Raw genomic sequence first — 24,666 nt, 5'->3', positions numbered from 1 at the left:
TTACATCCTTATTATGCTATTCGCGTACGCGTGCCATTTTACCCGCCGTGCCAGAACCAAGTCTGCCAAGCGCCGATCGAGAACTTTTCCCACTGGAAACCATTCGAACTCTTGCTCAATTTACATAATTGAAGTCCGCTTCCCCTGATGTCTCCACGGTACGGCGTCGCAGCAAGGGGGGTTGATCGTGGACATGCAGTTAGTTGTCGCATTCGTCGCCGCAAGTGCTACAAATCGCATTCGTCGTCGTCGTCGTCGTCGTCGCTGTCACCGTCTCCAGTCACTTGCGGCAAGTGATTTATCGCGCAAAGAGGTTCATCCGTCCGACCGCATAACCCAACCCCAGCGAACCTGCTACGTTTTTAATTATCCTCTCGATCGGCGCATCGGCATGGACGACGTAATATCGACAAATTGTTCGACCCAGCTCTGGTCGCAAGCAAGCGTCGATCGTTCGATCGTTCGGCTTTCATTGCGCATCATCATCAACCATCATCGATTGCAGATTGTAAGCGCCAGTGCCCGTCTGGTAAACCGTCAGTTCCTATTTCTACGCGTGTGGACAGGTTACGGACGCGGTTTTGCTCCATAAAGTGCGACACTTATGTACATGCGGCTGGCGCATTTGACAGTAATGGGTGCGTTAAAGTGTCGTTTTCGAAGCTTATTCGAGTGGTTGTAGAATGAACCGTCCACTTGAGTCAAAGTTCACAATAAAACTGGTTGACGCACGAGTGTTTTGACAGGGAGACTTCAAAAGGAGACGCATGTTTTATAGCACCAACAAAGTTGTATTAAGATATGTAGTATAAGTGGGCTTTCTGGGGTTTTTTTTTTATTTGAATTGACACGTACTAAATTTGCTTGCCACTCCAAGAACTCTAGGAGATTGCAGAAAAACCGGAGCTGATGCAGTGCTAAACTAATAACTATTTACTAAAGCAACGGAAGATACTAACAGCATTTTATAGCACAACGCTTCCTGCATTATTTCTCAATTATTAATCAATGAACATTGAAATAATCTCGTGGTGTTTTCAACTGCTACAAATAGCCCCAAATTAGAGGCTAAAATCAGTTCAATTTAATCACGTTCCGTACACTGACTACAACAGAGAATCAAAGCTTCGCAACGCCATTTTTCGCGCTCCACTCGACCCACCGAAACCAAACGACAATAGAGGCTACTAATAGAGCATTCATACTTAAATGGTACGATGATTATGTATTTCCCACTTGAAGCAGCAGCGTAAACTGAAACACGCAACACACGTCCGCCCGTCCGTCACGCGATTGACCACTGGTCGCCCATCATCGCTAGCAAGAAAGTGATCAATTTTCTAGTGCAATCCGACCTGACCCGACTCGTAAAGCTTGCGGATGGGAGAGCCTAAGAGCCTGCCATAAATTCTTCGCTCGTACGACCCGAGCTTCGCTAAATAAAGATAAAGCCAGGCCACAGGTATTTTCTTCCTCGTTCTACGTACACTTGAACGGCTGATCCCATATCTGCTCCGGTATGTCCGCGAACTCCACCGGTGTAAAATTGATTAACAACCAATACACAATTATCGGCCTATCGGGCTTATAATAAACATTCCGGTGCTTCTATTCTTCACTCGGTGCAATCTCAGGCGGCCACCAATAAAAGCACACACAAAAAAAAACAAGTTAAATTCCTCCAACCGATTATAGCAACATAAAAAACAATAAACATCGCTCGTGTGCTCGTGTGTGCCGTTGTATCGAGGAGCATCAGCGCAGCCGAGATTGGTTCTGTCGATTGCTTTCTCGTTTTTTTTTACTGCTTTCCCGGTCACAAATTTGCAAAATTGATAGCTCAGAAATGTTTGCGACTTTGCGACCGAAAAGTGAACGAGATGAAAATACCGATTCCACCTCTCAAAAACAAAAACCCACGCAACAACACGTTCCACACGGGGAAAAGCAGTAAAACTAGTTTCTGATACCACGTTTTGGGGAGCTTTTTTTTTGTTTGGATCTTCGCCAGTAAATTGTTGTTGAGGACGTTTGACGTTGCACAACACTGCTCGAATCGGACTGGCACAATGAAGAGAAGCTATAAAATGCTTCCCTCAATCGATCGGACCACTCTGAACCCGGCTCCGAACTGATAAGAAATGGAGCTCCTGCAAAGCTTGCAAACTGCTCCCAAATGGTTTAAATCAGGATGAAAGGAATTAGCTACTTTTAAGCTCGCGGATAAAAGCTTCTCATCCAACAGATCACGACGCGTTTTAACGCAACTCGTAGCTCCCTCAGCTCAACAAACAAAAACCCGATTGCCTGTAAATGTCTTCATTATGGCTCGTCGAACTTAATGGTCCTATCCACAAGGTTTCAGAATTGGTTTGTGGATTGTTCACTCAGAAACCACTCACTCGGCCGCCATCGGTCACGTGAGGCTATCTCGATAAGAAAATGGGACCCCGGGTTTATGGAGCAAGGGGCCGCTTCTCACTGCTCTCTCACCTCACACGCACTCACTCGCTTTGCCGGATGTTGTCGATAAGTCTCACGATCGCATCAAACCGCTCGATACATCGGGCACAACAACGTGGTACACGCACCACGCAATCGTAATCGTAAAACAATGCGTTTTGCACAACAACAAAAAAACCCCCCGATGCTTATCTACTACCGATCACGCGAACTTATTAAGCACGCACACTATGGTACGCACGTTGGTAGTGCCGAACAACCTAATTAAACATGACGGAACAAAACACACACCGGCCGATGCATTGCACAGCCGATGCGTGTCCGATGAAGGGTGGGTGTGTTGTATCTCTCATAAGGCATAGGCTGACGTTCCGACTTCTGATGTTTCTAGCCAATGTCTATCTCTCCCGATGGTGCCATAATTGGACGACACTTAGAAGTGACCTCTGGTTGATTTTGATTTTACATCCCAAGGTTACAACCACCTGCAGAGAGAGGATTTTTTTAATGATTCCGCTTGCATTCTTTGCTCGCTTTGACGCAAAACATCTCCCAATTCCTTGCCTCATGTTTGCAGCAGCAATCAAGCGACCGGGTTGACTGCGAGCCCGAGCGATGTATATGGAAAACTGCCAGCCATAAAAATCGCCCATTAGCTAAACAGGTTTAACGCTTTTTTTTTATTAATTTAATTTCTGCCCCCACTCGGGGTGACACACTGATAAAAAGGTGCAACACTGCGTCCTATAGCCAGCAGCTAGCTTTGTGGCTCTGGTTTTGATATTTTTGATTCTCTCCGGAGGGTTTTGCACCATTCCGCGGGCCGTTGACGCGCTTTATGCGTAGTAGACCTCGAACGGATGCACACACACAGTCCACTGTGCTGCTGTCCCGTTGACAGCAGGATGTTAACAGCTACGCCATTCTGCACCCATGTGCGAATTCTTCAGTATGGCGACCCAAAGACATAAATATGATGCTCATTTATGGCCGCTTTTTTTTTACTATCCTTCAGACACGTCGGCATGATCTCGCACCTAGGATCGTTAAGCTATGATCCTCTCTTCACCTTCGGGTTGTAAAAGAGAAATGTGAAAGAGATCCCAATTCTTGAGGGGTTCCCAATTGAGCCTACGGACCCAAGCAGCTTTGGTAGTAAAATTTGCGAATGATTGATTATCGCTTTTGCGACGACGCTTCCTAATGGACACGGACCACCCGCCGTACCTGTCAAGCCCCGTCAAGAGAACATAAAGTGTTCTCTCGTACAAAAGCAAAGGCAGCAAAGCACCCGCCGAGTGTCTTATGCTTTGCTGCCGAATGTTGCCAATCACATTGCTTCTTCAAGAGCCCTCCAGCGTGCTGAAGTGAAGAACAATTCGAAGGTCACTTGACTGCCTAACACGATGCTGGCACTAATGCATCTCATCAATAATGATAGACCACTGGGCAAGGGGTTGTCTGTTTCTTTTTTTGGTTCGTCCAAATTCCCCAATGAATAAATTGTCCGCCGTGAGATGCTTCTTCTTGGAATAATCCACACTAATAAGCGCAAAAAAACGATCCCAAATGACAGCTGATGTGACAACGATCCAACAAAACATTACTTCGCCATACCTTGCTTACAACGCCACACATGCCTCTGATCGCTGTGAATGTATTCGTCTTGAAAGGTTGAATTAAAAAAAAAACACATTTAATCACACTTCTTAATTTAATGATGATGACTACAGATTGCGAACATGCGAAAGCGACCATTTCGTTTTCCAACGCCCCTTTCCCAAGTCAAACTTGTTTATTGCACGTGTTTAACGGGACGGGGGATGTGAGCGAAATACACACCCCCGCCAGGCGCGATGCGAAAGATCGCCGAGGGCTAACATCCAATTGAATGTATCGAATTCCTTGCCTGTACACCAATTAATTTGCTATAAATTTTATGTTCGTTGTAGGTGACAGTTGGGTTTTTGCTTTCAACGGATGCGCCGATATTCCTTTCAAGAATGTTGCTGCTGTTTACTCGCACACAGATAACTCATTCCTCTGAGATGAGAAATCTTGATTCCAAGAAAATTCATAACCCAAAAAAAAAAGGAAAGCACCAGTACGCGGCAGCCAATTTGGATCCACTTTGGCCGAAACGTCCTTGCCCGGAGCAAAAGAATGCCATCCAATGCCGGGCATCGTCACAACGGTCGCCTTCATAGGCGTTGCTATTTTTGGGTCGCATTTTCCATTCTTGCCCGCTTGTCATCCGACCGCCAAGTTCCATTTTTATCCCCGCAACACACGCCACGCGCACCGCATTTGATTTGAGGAGGCCTTTCGCCTCTGTCAAAACAACACCAGTCACGATGATTTGCGCGTCGCGAAAAGAAAAGCAACCGAATGGCCCATCAGTTTGGCGCACAAGAAAACTCAAACTCACGGACCACGGATGCAGCGTTTGGGACACACTTTACCAAACAAAAAGTCAACAGTGATCAAGCCAAGGAATGTCTGGAATTTGTGAGCGACAAAAAACACCCCAGTCGACTGGTGGCGCCTGTCGAACGGTGCGAGGAATTCGCGACATCAACACCAACATCAGTCAGGAAAGGTAGTACCGCACGCCCCGTTTGCCACTCGCTAGTAGATCGTAAAGATGGTTGATAGACGATCGTCCCCGCAGTCCTGTGACGGGGCCTGTAACGCAACGCAAAAGTCATCGGCACCCGGCCAAGGCCCATCCCCAGCTCAAGGGATTTGTCGAGGATTCTCGGGAGACGAGTTCGTTGCTTTTTTTTTTTTTGTACAATTTTACAACACAATCGCAAACGTTTCAGAGAACAATTTAGTCCAGACATTTCTGGTGAGGCACGGGAACAGGTATTGACCCGTGTAATGTTCAGCACAAATTTTACGATCCAGAAGGTGGTTCTGGAGGTAGCTAGCCCGGTCTGCTCTCGTACCGGAACAGGTCTTTCCGCTTGCTACAAAGTGTCGCTCCATCCCGGTTTCAGGTCCAGAAATTTACGGACAAAATGGGTGACCGTGAAACACGAATCGAATCGATTTTTATGATCGTGCCCGTGTCCATTATGGATGTGTATGACTTATTGGACGGACTTTAGATCCTACAAAACCACGTGGACGTTACCTTGTTGCCGTGCGCAGGTGGACCGTCGTCTGTGTAGGAAAGAATTTTTGACATAAACATGCTATCAACCACGTTCATATACATATTTATGATTGTCAATGCTGACAATCGTTCACAGCGCATTCAAAACTTAAAAGCTCGGCAGAGACATTAAAACATTTTCAAACCAACCAAACGTGACTCACGGTGCCGAATTCCTGAGAAGATAAGCGACCGTTAAATATAAAACAATTAAAACATTCACCAAAACATTACGGGAAAACAGAGATCCAATTTTAGAATATCGTTTGACAACAGGCTTCTTACCCTACCCTACCCCTAATGGATACTGGGCACAGCTACTGATTCAATGGCAATGGCCAAACCGTGGTCCGATTTATTTTGTACCGGGTTGTGCTCGCCGGAAACGGAAACGCCTACTCAGGCGAGAGTCGGCCATGGGTCGGAGAACCGAACCGGAACGGTGCTCGATACCGCTAGCAACCGGTGCGGAGGGCGCTCCCCCGACAATTCCTGTCTCTAGCTGAAAAAAAAAGCCAGGATTCTAGCGGCGAAATACCTTACCGATTACTAAGGCAGTTTTTTGTTGTTCTCTACTCTGGCTCTGCAAATCGAGCCGCCAGATTATGGGTGGGTGGATTATTGTTTTGTTTGGGAAGATGTTCACCTTTTGCTGCTGCGAGTCGGAAAGAGTTGGCGAGTTTTTGTTTTTCTGCTTCACTAGTGAAGGTTTTCAATGGCGATAGGTTGTGGAGGTTTTATTTTATTTTATTTTTTTTTTTTTGGGGAATGATGAACTTGTGACGAGTATAAGACAAAAGGTGATGGGTAACTTACTTCCCCAAGACAAATTAAAGAGAGACATTTTGATGAATGTTATACCATTCCAAATTGGGAACGCAACTACTCTAAACCAGCTAGATTAGCTGCAATGCACTGCACATGCAACTGCCACGACCACGTGGTATTTTGTGCTGCAGCGCGCAAACAACGCTTAAGCATCACCAAACAGAAAAGGCCGCCACATAAACCGCCAAAAGCAGGGGCCCCCGTATTAACGCATTACGGCTGATACTGGTCGATATGGTGCGGTATGGTAGCTGCACAAGGTCTAACCAGGGCCATTCCGTTTATCTCGAGTGAGTCGTTGTCCCGCTGTTACTTATGGGTGTGTTTGAGTGTAAGCCATTTGGTGTGAGTGTGTGTTTTTTGGGAGGTCACCATTCTATTCCCGAAGACGTCTGGCTCGAACTCCACATGAGCACAACGTTCATGAGTGTTCCCGACAGAGTTAGGGAAGTACCAAGTTTTTGCTTTCCCATCACGCCAGCAGGTTTTTATGGGCCAACGACCGACATTTTATCAACCGATCGTATCCAATACTAGCGCTGCACGTGTCATTGGGAAGCGTAATAAGGTTATCTGACTAATGTGTTCACACGCCACCGCCAGCACACTGGCCTCGGTTGCACTGGCCTTCCTTACAATCCCGGGGAAGAGATGTGTCCAGTAGAAGATCTCCTGTGGACGTCAGTTGCGCTGTTGCTGTCACAAATTTCACAACACCACGCAGCCCCGAAACACGCAGCAGGCAGCAGGAAATGGGCCATAGCTCACGCATGGTAACCGTGAGAGAGCAAATGTAACGCCTCACCGGATTTTGTCATGCACCTGCTGGACGGCCTAAGCCGTTGACACGCATCTAGGTGAATGCTTTCCCGGGCTGTATCTTGTGACAACTGTCACTTTCTTTGGGCTGTGCTTTGTTGTGCCTTTATCACACCGCAATCGAAGATAATAAGGTTGAGATTGACGCTCAGTGTCCGATAACAGCACACTCACTTTATGACTCCTCCCGTTGTTAATAGCGGTGGACTAGCAAAATATCAACTTACTACAGCTGCTCTAAACGCGACAAAAAAACAAGCAAATCAAATTGAATTAGCGATTAGCTCGCCCGTTTTGGTTGTGTGTGTGTGTGTCGCAACCGGGGCCGACAAAAATGTGCGAGGTGAGTGATAATTTTTCGCGGTATTTTGCGGCGATTTGGTGGTGACTTTCGTGGCGTTGCGTAGCTTCTGTGAAACAGCCTTGGTAATTATATAGATATCCCCATCAGTGCCGCGTCCTTGTGCCCGGGGAAGAGAAGATCTTACACTGTTGACCGAAGTCCGCACCTCTGAAGCATGCATAAACACATTTTTCTACCACAACTCTTGAATTTAGAAGGACCTGGGAAAACATGTTGCGGGTTAAGAATTTCTTTAATAACAACAAATATTTCCTAAACCAAAATATGTCCTTTCTTTCGACAATAAAGTCCGATAAGCCCACAATAAAATGAATGCTTGTTTTTTTTTTCTCTCTCTCTTTCGCCACAAAAAAGGCCACTCTCCTCTCCTTCCATCAGGATAACCTAAATCAACAAACTACAGGATCGGCGTCGATCCCTCAATATTACGATCACGCTTTCCTTCGACGATCCTGAACAAATATCCTGGCACGTCTCTATGTCTCTATCGCATCTCAATCCTGCCGCTGAAATGTTTTAAAGTTGCATCAGCATCCCAGTAGAATGTTTGTAGGTGGCAGAATCTGGACGGCGCTATCGCTTCTTCACCGCTGACGCCACGCTAATGGACACACGGCTGTCCCGACACATCACTGTCTCGGCAGGTAACCGGGCAGGCTGCTCGGCAGGTAGCATTCTGTTTCGGTTGAGCTTTTTCTGATGATGCTGCCAACGACTACGACTGTTCGATGTTTTTCTTTCAAGATAAGAATTACAAACAAATGTCTAGGTCCGGTACATCCGGATGGAAGAATGCGGCCAGGTAGAGCAAACAGCCTGCCAACGGAATTTTTGTGCTCTAGCAATTTTGCAGCGCCATCTCTAGCAACGGCATTACTACACATGCCGCGCGGGTGTTAAAAATGTGTGTCAATAATTTCACGCTCCATTGATCAACTTCGAGTCAGCTGCACGCACTTGACGCCTAAAGTTGTGATGTAGCACATACTCGAGACAACACCCGGTAAACTATTTTTTACCCCCCCACATCCGGTTCGGGGTCTTGATCAAACTTGCTCACAAATTTTTGGCAATCCTCAAGCTCTCAACGGTAACTTAGCAGCGGTCTACAGCAGTAGCAAACAAAAACATTCCCTCAAGTGCGCTTCTTCGCGTGTGTGTGTGTGTGTATGTGCAAACAGAAGGGGCAGGCGAGTCTTCTCTACCAAGAATCCCTCAAGCATGCTTGTGAGCCACGCGCAACTACGCAAGTATGAGAATTTGATCAAGTACACCACCAACGGGTTGTCGCGTGCGACAAAACCGTTCCGAACGGATGACGGAAACGTGCACGATCGTGATCAGCAACGTATCGATCGGTCATCATTATTTTTGGGAGGCTGGGTTTTTCCGCCCCAGCTCCATTCGCCTTTGGGCTTTACGATATTTCAATCCGTTCTCCCATTAATCAGCACGGCACGCCATCACACCGTGTACAGCACATATCATGATCGAGTACTTCGGATCGAACAGGTTTCAAGATCCCATCCTTGAAACTCGGCAATACTCAATTGCGCAGACATTAAGACGGCAATATGGTGATTGATGAAAGTGTTCCGAATTCTGCTCCATTGAAAGCGACCTCGGTCCGGTGACGTACACCATTAAAAGATGCTAATAGGCGTAACGGGTGTTGTTTTTTCGGCAAAGGCACAATACGCGTCATCGAAGGAATTATAGTTACCGTCCGGTGGTACAAATATCAGTGATCCACATTCTTGACGCTGTTCGGCAATTGAACAAACAAACCGAGCCGGAACGCCGGCTCGTAAGGATGTGTCGTGCAGTAAAAGATAGAGTAATAATTTGTGGATGTGGTCACCCTTGAAGCATCTGCTTCGGGCACATTATTACCCGGGCGGTAAATATTATGAATAACATTCACTCAACTGCCTCAGTTTAGCTCGGTCCGCTAAAACGGTTCTTATCTCGGTGTTTTCCTTGCTGCTAGTGTGATTAATTTGAAAGAAAACATTGACAGAAGTATGTCAGGAATGCACCGAATTTCACAACCCTTTCTCCATCTGACCATCATTGCCAGCTGGTCGTCAGGAAGCGGGTGGGCTCCCACACACCGTTTGAAAATGCTTCCGGTGCGTCACCGACCTGAGCACGTGTCGGAAGTACATCAAAGTCAGGCAACAGTGCGCCATACAGTGATGCCGATTAGCTGATCGTTTCGAACTCGGCATCGAATCCAGATACTGGCGGAAATGGCGTAAGAAAAAAGGAAACAACAACAACAACAACAGCTTCATAAATAAAACATTGTTGCTATTTCTGAGCACCGGGTACATGCGAGCTACGGTCGCCTTCGGGTCAATGTGAGCACTATTTTTGGCGCGTTCCAAAAATTGCTCCAAACACCATCCTTTCCCGATGCGTGCCCGGGCCGTTTCCCGCGTTCCCCGAGATAATCGAATCGTCACTATTAATAGGTCCCTTGCTGTCCCGTCCCAATACACCCCCTGGTGTTGCAAATATCAATGGAGATTTAATTTTAGCACTCCAACATTCCTGCCGAGAACGGAGAGAAGTCGCCCGTGCAAGGGAGGAATCTTTGGGGGCAAGATTTGTTTGTTTATGTTTTCCATTCTTAATGTTTTCACCAACAGTGGTTCGGTGGTGGTGGATCCGATTCTCGGGGAGAGTATTTTGGATATTCTAGCTCCACCACCACCACAACAAGCCAGCTGTGAAGTGAAATTGGCGCACGATTTATGGAGTGAACCGATTGACAGACCACCGACCAGTCATTTTCGGTACATCATCAAGCAGCTTCCTCGTTGTCGTGCCCCCTCCAGTGGCAATTAGCCTGTTCAAGCTAATTCTTCCGCCAAGTAGCGGCTAGTCCAACACTGGTAGCAGATCCCTTCATCCCGAAACGATGGTCAATGGCAGCCACATTGCGCCGCACGTTTCCGACATTTTATGAGCCCATGTATACGCACTGCCCCGACCATGTTTACATTTCAATCCGTTGAATCATCCTCCCAATAAGAGGCCAGGATTCTATACTATGCGTAGTAACACAACCACAAAAAATATGCCAATGCTACCACTAAGTGGGCGACTCACGATGACAGGAGCAAAACCGTTGACGGGTAGCTGTCATCGAGCGGGAAGCTACGAATTTATGAGCTCCGCGAGGTTGATTCACGTTCGATACATTTAGATTTATGTTACGTTACGCAACGGTAAGCAGTTTTTTTCTTTTTTTTGCTTTGTCCGTATGTCAGAACAGTAGCAAAACAACTATACTCTAAAAATCGACCATGACTTCATGCAAACAGCGGGTTTGTGCTTCTTCTTCAGCACCGACTTCCTTCAAATTGCCCAGAGCCACAACAATAACACAGCACAAAAAAAAAAAAGCTAATTGACGGAACACTTGACTCATCGCTGCTTACTTGCTGCTAGGTCTCGAAAATGACACTTGATGTCACTTGACTGTCGGCCTCCGTGGCTTCGAAACACCATCAGATAATTACTTATCGAAGCGCATCAAACATTGTCCAGTTGGGTCAGAAAAATACCCTCGCAAACTCACAGATAGCCGCAAACTGCTTACGCTTTCGATTTTAGGTTTTCCGCACAATGACTTGTTACTTTTTTTTGATGGGGGGAACTCCTCACTGGGGAGGAAGTACCTGTGAATCCGGAATCTTTTTTTTTGCGAATGGCGTCCGGGTGGTTTCCTAGCTTTTTCCTAATTTTTTATAGTGAAAGAGAGGCTAAAAAGCAATCAGAGCACACCCTCCAACAAAACCTTCTGGTGGTCTTGAGGCGGATTCTGATAAGATCATCGAACATCGCCACTAACGCCCCGAGTGTACCTCGAGAGTTGCATGTGCATCTGGTTTCTGTTGCAACAAACAGCAATCGGACGACGAAGTCGGTGGCTTTTCTCGATGTCTGGTCTGGTTTTGACTTCAACTCGTATCGAAACAATGCGCCTTGCAGGCGGGCAGTTCGACCCAAAACCATTCGTAGAGAACATGTTTGCAAGACTTTCTCCCACAACAGAACAGAACGATCCCGAGCTATAGATAGAGAAGGTCTGTGGATAGAAAGAGAAGTGGGCAAAAGCGTAAAAACATTCGTGTAATTACTTCGAAGCGAACGTAAACATCCTGCCCCTTCAGTTTTCCATAATTCATGTCGCACCGAAAAATATGCACCAACTGCAACTGCATCAACATCGGGCGGCCCTAAGATGCCCGCCAGAACTCCAGCTGTTCGGGGCCTTCTGGCGTGGTGCGTAACCATGGGAGGACGAGGCAGATTAAGCGTACTTACCGACGGATTACCGACGCCGCCGACATACGCTGTGATGTGCATGTCCAGGCTTCGCTCTGTGTTTTTGCTCTGCCGACATGCTCATAACTTCCCTGCGTGATCCTTTGATGGGTTACGCTCCGCAGAACGGTGATCTTTATCTTGCACCCTGTAAAACATGCCTGTAGATCTCTCCCTGGCTGGACATTGGAAGGATCTCGCGCCAAAACAGTGCCCGCACAGAGTGATGCTACAGCAACTCACGCACTCTGGAAACAATTTGTCATGCCCTTGATCCTTTTTTCCAGCGGGTGTGCGCACTGTTGTTCTTCTGCATTTTTGACGATCTTTTTTCTATGATCGTTAGGGTCGTACTCTATGGCTCTTTTGCTGGTGTAATGTAGCATTGGCAGAAACACAAGAAAATCTTCTTCCGATAAACAAAAGCCCGGCGAACAACAACCGGATGCTGGATGTTCTGGTAGGTTCTTCTGGCTTCGCTTTGTTTTTCCTAGCAGCCTGTTTGGAGGACTCAGAGGTTTTATTTGGAGGACACGACAACAACCTTCTGCAAAGTATTTTCTTTACCTTTCCCAACTGATAATTATGGACGGTAAATGTCATAAAACTACAGGCACATATAAGAGCGCAAAAATGGAAGCAAAAGGTGTTCGCATGTTCGCCAGTTCACTTTCCTTGGGACAATCAGCTTGCAGCAATAATAGACTGACCCAAAACAAAGCAAAATCAACACACAATCTTAAAATAGCTTTTTTTATCTAAAACAAAACAAAGCAGCATTTGTCTAGGATGTCTTTTGTTATCATAATGTTGTTGGGGAGGCCAAAAAAAAATACCCACGTCAAGCAGACAGCACGATCCATCAACGCGGACCTCAGGTTGGAAAAGTCCCCGCTGGCTTTGCCCGGCTGGTGGTGTTACGCTTCCTAGTTATCAACAACAATCTCCTCCAAACTTCTAAGGCGTGCTCTAATTAATAAGCAATTGTTATAAATCATTCAACCTTACTCCATCTGCGATATGATGAAGCTATTCGCTACCCATAGCGCGATCGGATCTCACCAATAAAAAAGACCCCAACATTTGCTTTTCGGCAAACCGCATCCCCCTGCGAACCCGGCAAGACCTCCTGGCGAGATTTCGCCCGATAGCAACAAGCAACGGTTGGGAATTCCCTTGTGAGTCGTTGCTTCAACCCACAGCCACGACTCACCGTATGGCGGTGACGGTACCATTACTTACCTTCAAACGCGACAAATTGAGCGTACTAATCGCAAACTAATCGCCGCTAGGCATCGGTTTTCTCGACCTGTTTTTGCTTGCTTTTTTTTTTGCACCGAAAAAAGAAGGTTAAAGCTAGTACCGTTTCCAAACATTTCGAAAGGGAAATCCCCATGTGACAGCAAAATCCCCAACACAGAAGAAGCAACAGCAACGAAAAAAAAAAGAAAACGTTGAAGATCGCCGAGATTGAAGAGTGCAAAAAGAAACACCGATCCGCGAGATCAAACCAGCCCGCCATCGCACATCGTCCAGGTAGTTTGCGGATCTTAGGCGATCTGGAGAGTTGCTGGTGCCCCCAAAAAAAAAAAAAGGAAAAGGAAGAAGCTTTTTGGAGCGTCACGTGGAGTTGATGCGGATGCAGTTGAATGAATCAGCGATATTTTTCGGCAATGCGAAAGCCGGCAGTGGCCTGCCCCACTTGACGTAAGGGAGTTTCTCGTCACGTTTTTTGGAATGGATTTAAACAAAACGGCAGCAAAACAAGAAAAACGCGCCATTGCGCCCCCGAGGGTATCGAATTGTTTAGAGATCCAAAGCGAAGCTGCTCGTGGAGTGGAGCCGAGGGGACGGCCTGACAACCCCTCTGATGGAGTCATCAATTCCGATCTGCTCAACCTAATTAGCAGTCGATCCTTATCGCTACCGTGCACGAGTGACCTGAGGCACAGTTCGCAGTGGTGCAGGGCGCGAGTTCTTCTCGGTTTTATTTCACTATTCTTGAAACCCATTCGAGGTGGCTCCGTCGTCCGAAAATCGGCACCACAATTACGTGGATTGTGTGATAAACAGTCGATTCGGGTCGGAGATTGTCGGAGAGGCTCACTTCAATGGTTCGATGCATGCGTGCGGGAAAGACTGTCCGATCAGGCGAGCTGTGCTTGATTATAATCTTTAGTGCTACCGTAGCTGCGAGCAGCGGGCTCGAAAAGAAGAGAGTTCTCGTCAAGTGAACAAAAACAAACGGCTGTAAAAGTGTGCCCATGTTCACACGATAATGATTTACGGGAGGGTTTTTTTTTATGTTCCCTCCGTCCAATGGAATCATCATGCACCGAATGAGACGTTCGTTATTGCAAGCTGATTTCCATTCATACGTCACGAAGCACTTCTGCAAAAATGTTTTTCGACAACAACTTTTCCATCCACCCAATCAAAGAACAAGGTAACGAAGCATCTCGCTTTCGCTATAGGTCTCAATCAAGCTACTTAAAAATCGTCGCATTCGCTTGTGTATTGTGCCGAACGTTCAAAAAAGGACCTCGCAGTACATCATTAACTTCACAAAATAAGTACCACACCCGATGGCATGTACGCGAAGTTGAATGATCGATCGGTGCCTTGGGATGATGACTGTTGGATAACTTGTTGAGGCATCGCTCCATCCCGTCCCTACTGATCGCGTCTCGCGTTTGAGGATTGCTTACAGGCCACCATGAGCTGGCTAATAATTTCTTTCCGATCCTTCCATATGCTGTGCTGCACGCTCATTGCCACCGCACCGCTAATTACTATTTATCGCTGTTGACTGTGTGTTGTGTCGGCAGCGATTCTTCCCGCATCTGTCCCCGTGTGCGTAGCTTTTGCCTGGGAGAGTCGGAACAGCTATCGGCGATGCGCGTTCCGGCGTAATTTATGCACATATACCTGCACATACTCTGTGGCTAAGCGGTGTCCACCTAATCGAACCTCGGTTATTCGCACTGTGCAAACATTGCTGTTGCTTGCGGCACACAGGTGACAGATGAAGATGAGCTTTCTTTTCTCTGGGTAGCTCGGTCTTGGTGGTGGTCTTGTGCATACTTCAAACAAGGCTACGGACCTCCAGCATACGGACAGCTCAACCCGTTTTGCAAATTGCGCTATGCGTACCGATGCGTGTGGACAAAGTAAGCCGATTAGCAGTCCGGTGGTCCGGATGAAGTTTGGGGATGGGAAAATGGATAGTTACGTACGTGTGGTCCAGGAGCTTCGTGGGCTCGCACAACAAATACCGGATGGTGTCATACCGTGGAATGATGATGACATCCAGAGTGAGGTTAGCGCTTCCAATGGTATATAGGCATTTGGGTATAGGATCGACCTTAAGCTGCATTAATCCTCACCTTAATCCTTACATACAGGCCCGATAACAGCTGCTTTTCGGGAGCCGGCGAACTCTTCAACAGTCAACTCTATCCTCATCTAGCTGAACCTATGACACGGCACAGTGAATTAGGCTACTAAATGATGCTAATCCAGATAAAGTTTGGTGTTTAGACTACGACTTGTCTTTGTTGCACATAGAAACAACGGTCTTTTCTCTCGACACTGTACACCGCGACATCTTTACATCCAAATTGATCATTCATTCGTATAAAATTAGCATCCATTCGGCTAGAGTGCCGAGGCAACGGCTTAAACGAAACGTTTTTTAAGCTTTTTCTGATTGAAAAATTAACTCAACCGGCGACGACTCAAGTAATCTTCCCAGAGCTGAGGACCAACGTTTCATACCAAATCTCGCTTTCCTAGATGATGAGCAGATGACGACGGCAGCAGCAGCTTGAAATATGAACCCTTCTCGAAGGCATTGATGTTTTGTTTAGTGTGCACACACACGTACACACACACACCGATCATAATTGTCACGAGCATGCTCGAGATGGTCGCCTAGAAATGGACACGCTCGTGGCGTCTATTGCGCCGCCTTGCATTGCATCAACTCCCTGCGTGCACATGGGCCGTGACAGCGGTGACGGGGTTTGTTGTTTATCCTACCACCCCGAAGGGCTGAAGAGCGTCAAAAGTGTGGCTATGGTTCGCCCTACGGTTGGAAAGTCAAGTTTAAGTACACACACGCACGCACACCCCATACATATATCATCTCATAAGTGCCACACTAACTCTCGGTCTTTCATAAAGAACATAAACTGTAATCGAGCTAAACTGCATCGCCCCGAACCCGAGGGTTCCTAAGTTGAGTTGGCCATAAAAAATCAATCTTCCAAAATCTAGAAAAAATCCCCCACACACACACACACACAAACGTCAACTAAATCATCTCGGGGGGTTGAGTTTTGCGGACACCGCAATCCTACCCATTTTGAACCAAGCCAGCCTAAGTAAACACCGTTTTCCACTGTGAGGACCCTCTTTTTACGGATGTGCGGCGCAAGAGCATTAAAATCGGATCGAGTGCTCGCCCCCAAGGGCGAAGGGCTTTAAATGGGTTTATAATCAGTACCAACAACAACTCCCCGCTCCGTCAATAAACGACCCATTACGCGGATCGATCCGAAAGGCATATGGCACACACACACACACACGCCCGGTGACCTCGACCCGAACCCCGAAAAAAAAAGGGTGCCCATCCTTCGGCCTGTTGGAAGCAATACCTCATCCGCTCGATCATGACCGTAAAATTGTCGGATTACCAACATCGCACGGGCACGCAAACCAATCCCTGCAACCGGAAGGATGCACCGTACAACTGTGGTGCATGGTCGACAAAAACGACGTGCTAGACAAACAATCCCTTGGATTACTCCCGCCATGGCCGGAGTTGTAAGGGTCCGGATCAGATTTGACTTCGACGGAACCCGAAATCCTCCGAGGTTATACATTTGTGGAACTGATGGGAAGATGAGTTACTGGGGTCACTTTTTTTTCTTTTTTTTTTTGCTAGCTCAGATACCGGATCTTCCCGAAGACCACAAATAACCGTTAATTCTAATGCAAGCGATAGATTTCCGATGGTAATGAGTCGGGTAGTTTATGACTATTATACCAGCCTGGTAACCTCTAATCGGATTTGGAAGTTCGTCAACGTGTCAACGACCTCCTGTGTTTCTAAAACTCTCCCAATTCCAGCCCAGTTTCTGCCACGTGTAAACACTCAAGTCAATAAAAAAACCCCCTCCAGAAAGATAAGACAAAAATCGGATGCATCTTCGGATCTTCGTGAAAACCCCGCAGCAGATGGCTTAAATAAACTTCGATAAGATCGAAGACTGCTGGATGTCCGCTTTGGAGACCCATTCACACCCGAATCATCCGCATCTTTTCTTATGTAGTACGGATGGTGCTGAAGAGTTGACACTTCATTCACACACACGCACAACACAAAAAGCGTATACATATTACCTAACATACGCCTCTATTCAGTTCCCCAATCCGGGGGCCTTTAATGTCCCAAGGAATGTTTACTGTTAAGGGCGCGCGCGCTCGCAACCATACCCTATTAGCATCATTATGTTTGTGTGTATTGGGAGCCGCTCTTTGACTACTTCTGCCGGGTTGACACATAACCTTGCCAGGTATGCCGATGGTACGATACAATTTAAATCAGGCTGCAAGCTGAAGGTTCCATCCATCACGTCGCGCTTCACTTCCAGACGAATCCTTGTCCCCCGTGCCGTGCCAGACGGTCAGTGAACGCCCTCGAACATCGTTCCCTGCCAGGATAAACAGTCGACTCTTGCTTCGCTCAATGGGGCTTTTCAGGTCAAAGAAAAGCGGCTTTCAGATGGCTTTTTATCGTCAGTCTCTCGTGTTGTGCTATAGAAAAGTCTGGACTGGTCTTTACATCCGCAGGATCCGGTTCCTTACACGGGAGTAGCTTTTCAGCGCGCACAGTGCACACAAAACACACATCATTACCGGGAAAGGACAGCGAAATCTTCCGCGTTCGGTGTAAAGTGTTGCGTTCAATAGACACAATAGGTCACACATTACGCGCACCTGGTGTCAGTTATGGTGCAAGCAATCGACCCCACCAAGTGCTTCGGGTTCTCCGCCGTGTCAAGTAGTGGGCTGTCAAAATATTTGCACACTGGCAGCACTTGGTGGCGAACGCCTTACGCTTGAGCCGCCATGATGCCAGTGGAGAGTCTACATTGTGCCGTACAAGTCCATCAATTTTTGGCCCTTCGAGTACGTGGTCGTCCGATGCGGGTGGGGAGATCTTGATTCTTTGCGCAACAAATCGAGAGGTGCGTTGCACCTTGTTTACTTGCCCCTGACGAGAGCCCCAGACTATCCGAGGTCAGCTGGATAAAAGCGTGTGTGTGTGTGTGTGTGTGTGTGTGTGTGGCAGACGAAGAAGCACCCACGGTAATAGTAGTGGACCACCCGTGCTCCGATAATCGCCGGTACGTGATCGTTATCTGCCGATCATCTGCCACGATTAACTGCTGCGAATAGGAAGGAGCAGATGATCTCTTCCTGCACCGTTCATTTTCAAACCAAAACAGATGGTTCGAACACGGTACCGTGACCTATACGCGGCGTAAAACCCGCTACCGTTTTCACTGTCTGCACGCGCACTCGCTAATTGACATTGCAAATTCCTGAAATTGTTGCGTTCTTTCACACCGAATCGTCAACAGTGCAAGATTAGCGTCATGACGATGATGGGGAGGGTTGCCCGCGGAATCCTTACCACCATGCTTCGCCCGACCACTGGAAGGGGCATTTGTTAGTGGAATGTATATGGCGTGTGAAATGAATGGAGTAAAACAGAGCCAACCCACCTTCATATTTGCACATGGTCATGCTTGTAGTAAACAATCGCTTTGGACGTAAGCATCTAGGTGATTGGGGGAGCGAGAGAGAGAGATGTTTTGGGTGCCACACACGCACACGACTGTTGAAGGTAGCATTTGGATAGTTTCAAATTTACAAATTAACAATATTCATAGATTGTGCCTTGGATTATCGGCTCTTCGGATATGGCTGATTTAGTGTCTAGATTGCTTACAGATTTATGATCGGAATGTCCGATGATGCCTTCTGATGCCCATCGTCAATTATGTAAGGAAACTGTTCTTGAACAATCTTGGACACTAAGGTAATGTTATAAGCTGGAGTTGAGCTGACGAAGATCGATCAAAGATAGAGCCAATCCATTGACCATCAGAACCTGTCCTTGCACCAGCTCCCAGCAGAATATCTCCTACTCTGTTCGATGGCAAAATTGCTCGATTCGTACACAAGCCAAAAAATAGATCCTTTTTTGCGTAATATTTTTGGTATTTTCTAGAAATTTGATGACTAATCATAAGTCAGTTTAGATTAGATTTAGAACGAACCTTTGTATCATGAAAGAGATCCTAAAAATTTCAGAAAAAAATCCTCTAAAACACGGGCATTACTTACTGGCGTATTTAGTAACACATTGCATAGATTCAGGAGCGCCTGGAACACTACGGCAACAATATCAACGGAATATACTAATTCTAATGATTTTAGCAAGTACTTACCAACCGGTTCTTACATTAGACTCCTAAGGCTACGTGCTTTTCAAAAGTGAAAGGTTCTTACTTAGCCTTGAAGAAAAACCAGTGGCGGATTTAACGGTAGGCAGAGTGAGCGGCCGATCGAGGCCCCTCTAAAGGTATCCGAGGAGCTAAATCCGCCTCATTAATATATCTGTAAATTTAAAGTCAAAAGACCTATAAGAACATTAATATTCTGTTACGCATGAGCTCCCTAATCTATTGCATACATTTAGGCGCTTAATAAATATTTGGCAAATTATCAAGATCACGTGCTTCTAAAAGGTTGAAAGGAGAAGTTGTTTAGGAAAATAGGAGAAACTGTTGGAAAACTGTGTATTTAAAACAAGATATTAAGCATAAAAATCATCACAAACAATTTTAATCATTCATAAATTTCAAACCAAACTCGAAACTGAAACCAAACACTCCCCTTATTAATGTTCACAAAGGGGCAATAAGGTATGAAAATGATTTAAAGCACTATTAAGCATCACGATTATGACATACGCCATAATCCATAAGACATTTGCAAAAGTTTAGCTTCCAGCTGAAGTTAAAAATCATTCTGCTCCATCTGCCCATTCCCACTGGGTGCGAATGGGACTTTTCAGTCCCAAAAACGACCATATCTGCAAACCATGTGGGGAGGGGTGAGGGCATGGAAGAAGCTCTAGACAGGTAAAAGTGGTGGAAAGACAGACCGAACTCGATCGACATTAATTGGCACATAAATTTGGCACCTGTTTGTCGCCATCTTTCGTGAATCTTTCGCTCGTTTTCGTATCTTCACATGGAGGAAAAAAGTTGCGTTAAAAGAGAGAGCGAGTAAGAGAGAACCTCGTTGCGTGTTCGATGTTCTTAGTGCTGCCCCAAAGCTGAAGAAAACAAAAAACCGGTCCATGAAAATTTGTGACGATTTTAGTTTTGGGGCAGCCTCCACCCGGTCGTTGTTTCATTATGCATGATAATGCTCACCCTGGACCCCTTAAATCCTTCCACCGTCCCAAAAAGATCAAACATCGGAACGTAAACCTTGTAGGGGAGGAGGGTTCGAGCGAAAATATTTGCCGCTTGACGGTTTTCCCATCATAACCCGTTCACGCTATCCGGAACTTTGGCATTCGATTCTTTCTCCACCTTCTCTGTATCGTATCGGTATCGCTCACTTCTACCGATTCTTCTCGATTCCCCATTTCCAGATGAACATCAGCCAGCAGGAGTACGAAACCAAGTATGCTGAATATTTGGACCGTGTCAATCGTCGCCACCAATCCCTGACCGGGAACACCGTGGACGGATGGCACGAGCAGCGCCACCTTTACAGCTTTCCAGGCACAGGTGAGTGAAAAGTGGTCCTTTTTTTAACATGGCTGACAGCTTTATGAACGCTAAAGGAGCAATAGAAGAAAATTCAAAAATATAGAGGTCGACACAGATCGGCCACCCACCCATTTATTTGCGTTTGATGCCCCGGAATCGCTCTTCAAGGTCAAGGTCGGAAGGTGCTCGCCGAGAACCTCTCGGCGCTTCCTGATAAAACGCTATCGCTCCCAAGCGACCCATTGACCGCGCAGAGCGCAGTGACGCAAAGTGAAACATTAATGGTACATAAATTGTAGGATTTTCTTTTCGATTCCGCCATTCGTGGCGTTACGGTTGGTTGGCGCGAAAGCGAATTAGCATAGGGTCGCGTAGTGCTTTGATTTTGGCTAACCCAATTCTTGTGCAAGCATTAACTCTTAATTCTGATTGGTAGTATAGGGCAAAGTTTTTAAGAAACTTGCTTAACTTCGAAAGATGCTGGAAGATTTAATTCTAAGGCCATCGGTAAATTATGGGGAGCGATTAAAACTCGATCAAGTAATTTGAATAATCCCGAAATGGTAAAGGGCCTGTAGATGGAGGAGTTGCTTATCAAAGTCTTCATTAGCAAGAAGAAAACATAGTCTCTATCCACGCGACCTATATATCGAGTTCCCTTACTGATGCAAGCGTGTTCTTCTCTTCACTCTATTACCCTTTCCCAGATCATGCGCTCAATCATCGAAAATTGCGCCGCAAGCGTTCACTGAGCAACGATTTCGATCTCGTGTACATCCGGTTCGATATACCGACACGAAATGCAAGCACGGGCGAGATGACGGGCTTCCAGTCGCCCTCGCTTTACCACGACCCAAGCACCCCCGGGGAGGACGGTGAGGATGAGGAGTCGTCGGTGGTCGGCGATAATCCTACCAACGCTCTAGAGCAGACCCTGCACCACAGTGGACGGGGGCATCGTCAGTCTCTGTCCGAGCTGCCGCCTATCTCGCCGGAGAACATCGAAGAGTCGTCGTTGAACATCATGCTAACCAGAAGACAAAACAGCGCACGCAGCACAAACGCGCACAGTAAACAACAACATCACTCGCCGCAGTCACAGCAGCAACAGCAGCAGGCGCATCAAGTTCAACAGTCACCCGCACAGCTTCACCAACATCAGCTGCAGACGCACGGCCATCGGCGGAAGGGACGGGTACGGTTCAAGCAGCATCAGCATCACACCCAACACCAGCAGCAGCAGGTCCCACAACAGCATCCTCATCTCCATATGCCGGGCCGTACGGTGACGATACACGTGTACCAGCTAGTGGAGCCGTACGAGCGCCACTTCCTTACATCTAAAACGGTAGCGGTGCAGGAAATCCCACCGAACGGGAGCCGCTGGTATCAGCTGCCGCTGGAGGAAGCCGTGCGTACCTGGCTAGATGGATCGCGCAAGAACCTTGGTCTCGAGCTGTACTGCGAGGGATGCCACGCACACGACGTACACATCGTGCATGACTCTTCGCCCTACTTTCGAACGTACGATGAAACGCCGGTACTGAACGTAGTCGGACGGTTGGTACAGCGTGAGAAACGCTCCAAACTGCAGCGCTATCGGCCGCAGATGCGGGACTACCTGTCGCCACCGAAAACGACTGCCTGCACTGCGGGCAACAAGCGCTGCTGTCGCCATCCACTGTTGGTGGACTTTCGCGACATCGAAGGGTTTGACTTTATCATCCAGCCGAAGATCTTCGATGCCGGGTTCTGTCGGGGCCGCTGTCCGACCAAGTTTAACCCGGCGACACATCACGCACTGTTGCAGAGTTTGCTGCACGAGCACATTAAGTACGATGTGCCGAAACCTTGCTGCGCACCGTCCAGCCTGGATCATATCGATGTGCTGCACGCGGATCCGAAGAACCCGCAGCGGCTGAAGGTGTCCACGTGGCACAATATGCGGGTGCTGGAGTGTGCCTGCTCGTGATGGAATTGTTTGTGGCAAAAAAAACCAGAGGAACGCATTTATCTCCAATGTAAACAGAAAGTATTAGTCCCATCCGATCAATGGCCATCTGTCCATTCGGTAAGGGACGGACGGGCAGCTATTTTCCAAAAGAGTGGCAGCTACTACTACTACTACTACTACTACTACTAATACTTCCTGCTAGGAAACAGGTGGAACTATTACGTGTACGTGTTTTTGTATATTTCTCCCATTCAATCGGTCAGGTTGTCTCCATATCCTCTGCTACACGTGCTCCAGTATTCTTTGCAAAGGTGTAAGATGGGTTTCCCTGCGTGACTGCAGTGACACACTAGAGCAGATCTACAAACACAGGAAAACGAGGAGAAAGAGAGAGATAGAGAGAGAGAGAGAGAGAGAGAGAGAGAAACAGATAATATATATAAATTTAGATGTAGGTGTGTATTGTGTTTAGAAAAGAAAAGTGCAAACTCACAGATTTAGGCATCAGTAGCCAGTAGAATCATCAGCCCAAGCAGTGGCCGGTTGTCGAGGGATGTCAGGCGGTTGTCCGTTGCAGATGATGATTTTAATTTTATTTATTTATTTATTCGTACGCGCGTAGTATGCATGCAAGCATCGAATCGTCGGTACAAAATAATTCACTCTCGTGGTAGCAGAAATCGCTTCCAAGGTGTGTTTTGTAAATATATGTATGTATGTATGTATGGATGAATGGATGTCTTATGGTCTTATGGTCGATTAAATGTAGCCTTACGACCTGTTTCTATTTTTTAACCTTTTTTTTTATTTCAATTCGTCCGCTCTCTCGCTCTAATTTTTATCACTTTCATCACAATTCCTTTATTTGGCTACTTAACTAAATTCATTTGCTTCCCACGAAAAATAGGGATAAATGTACTTTTTAAAATCATATTCGTGTTGCGTAACACGCATCAATCGCGCCACTAGGGCCACACAAAGTAGGGGAGGGAGAAAGTTACTAAACAGAGAAAAAAACCCTTCTCCTAATACCAGCGATAGCTAGCAGATGCTAACCACTACTTACCAAAGTTAGTATTGTCCGGTTCAGGACTGGTAACCGTATTCCGTTAACAAAAAGTATCCGTATGAAGTTGTTAAGAAAGTTGTGGCGGGTGTGCTATATTTGCAAAATTTTGAAGTCTTTTGGACAGCAAGGATCACTCGAACATAAGGTCTCTTGGTGGAGAACGGAGAGGAAGAAGTTCTTTTGACGTCGATGTCTTGGTCCAATAAGTTCTTGACTGTTCCTGCACTGACTTATATTTTTGAAGTATAAGTTTCTTTGGATGGCGAAAGCCCTAATACAAACAGGTGTTTCTAATACGAGGTCCCTTAAACGAAAAATTCTCTTGTACGACTTGCTTTCTTGATCGAACCTTTGAAGGCGAGTACCCCTGTACAACGAGGTTCTTTGACAAGGCTCTGTAGGACTCTGTATGACTGTAGGCAATCAATCCGCAACATAGACAGCAAGGGGGCTGGATTTTCAACAAGCTTTAAGATACGGTTATAATTTTTCGCAATGGTCACAACACTGTACATATATGAACGCTGTATATGTAGCATCGTGTTCGCTAGCTAAGAGACTCGTTCCTATCCTGCAGAAGCGCATTGTGCCGATAGTGTCCTATTTATTGAATCTTCATATACCCGTCTAGTGTACAATGGTACGATTGCACGATCATCCATATAACGATCACCAGTCGCTGTCACAAAAGCTACAATAAAACAAACAAACGAACAAACAAAACGAACGACCGTACAACCGAAACCGAGGGCGTAGTTTCATTGTTAAACTGTATCGAAACGAAAATGTTGAATGTTTCTGTTTCCCGTA

General features: G+C 46.6%; 1 protein-coding gene across 1 annotated transcript in view; it reads left to right on the top strand.

Moving 5' to 3' along the window:
- The window catches only part of LOC126567995 (bone morphogenetic protein 5-like), a 28,947-nt gene extending 6,093 nt beyond the window's left edge, over positions 1-22,854 (top strand). The window contains exons 2-3 of the mRNA XM_050224389.1: positions 20,713-20,851; positions 21,541-22,854. Of these exons, the coding sequence (XP_050080346.1) occupies positions 20,713-20,851; positions 21,541-22,805 (1,404 nt within the window). The 3' untranslated portion in view covers positions 22,806-22,854. The remainder of the gene's footprint in view (positions 1-20,712; positions 20,852-21,540) is intronic.
- Positions 22,855-24,666: the final 1,812 nt, after the last annotated feature.

This window comes from Anopheles maculipalpis, chromosome 2RL, assembly GCF_943734695.1.
Source record: "Anopheles maculipalpis chromosome 2RL, idAnoMacuDA_375_x, whole genome shotgun sequence".
NCBI classification, from domain to species: Eukaryota; Metazoa; Arthropoda; class Insecta; order Diptera; family Culicidae; genus Anopheles; species Anopheles maculipalpis.
This window is presented reverse-complemented; position numbering and strand designations above follow the sequence as displayed.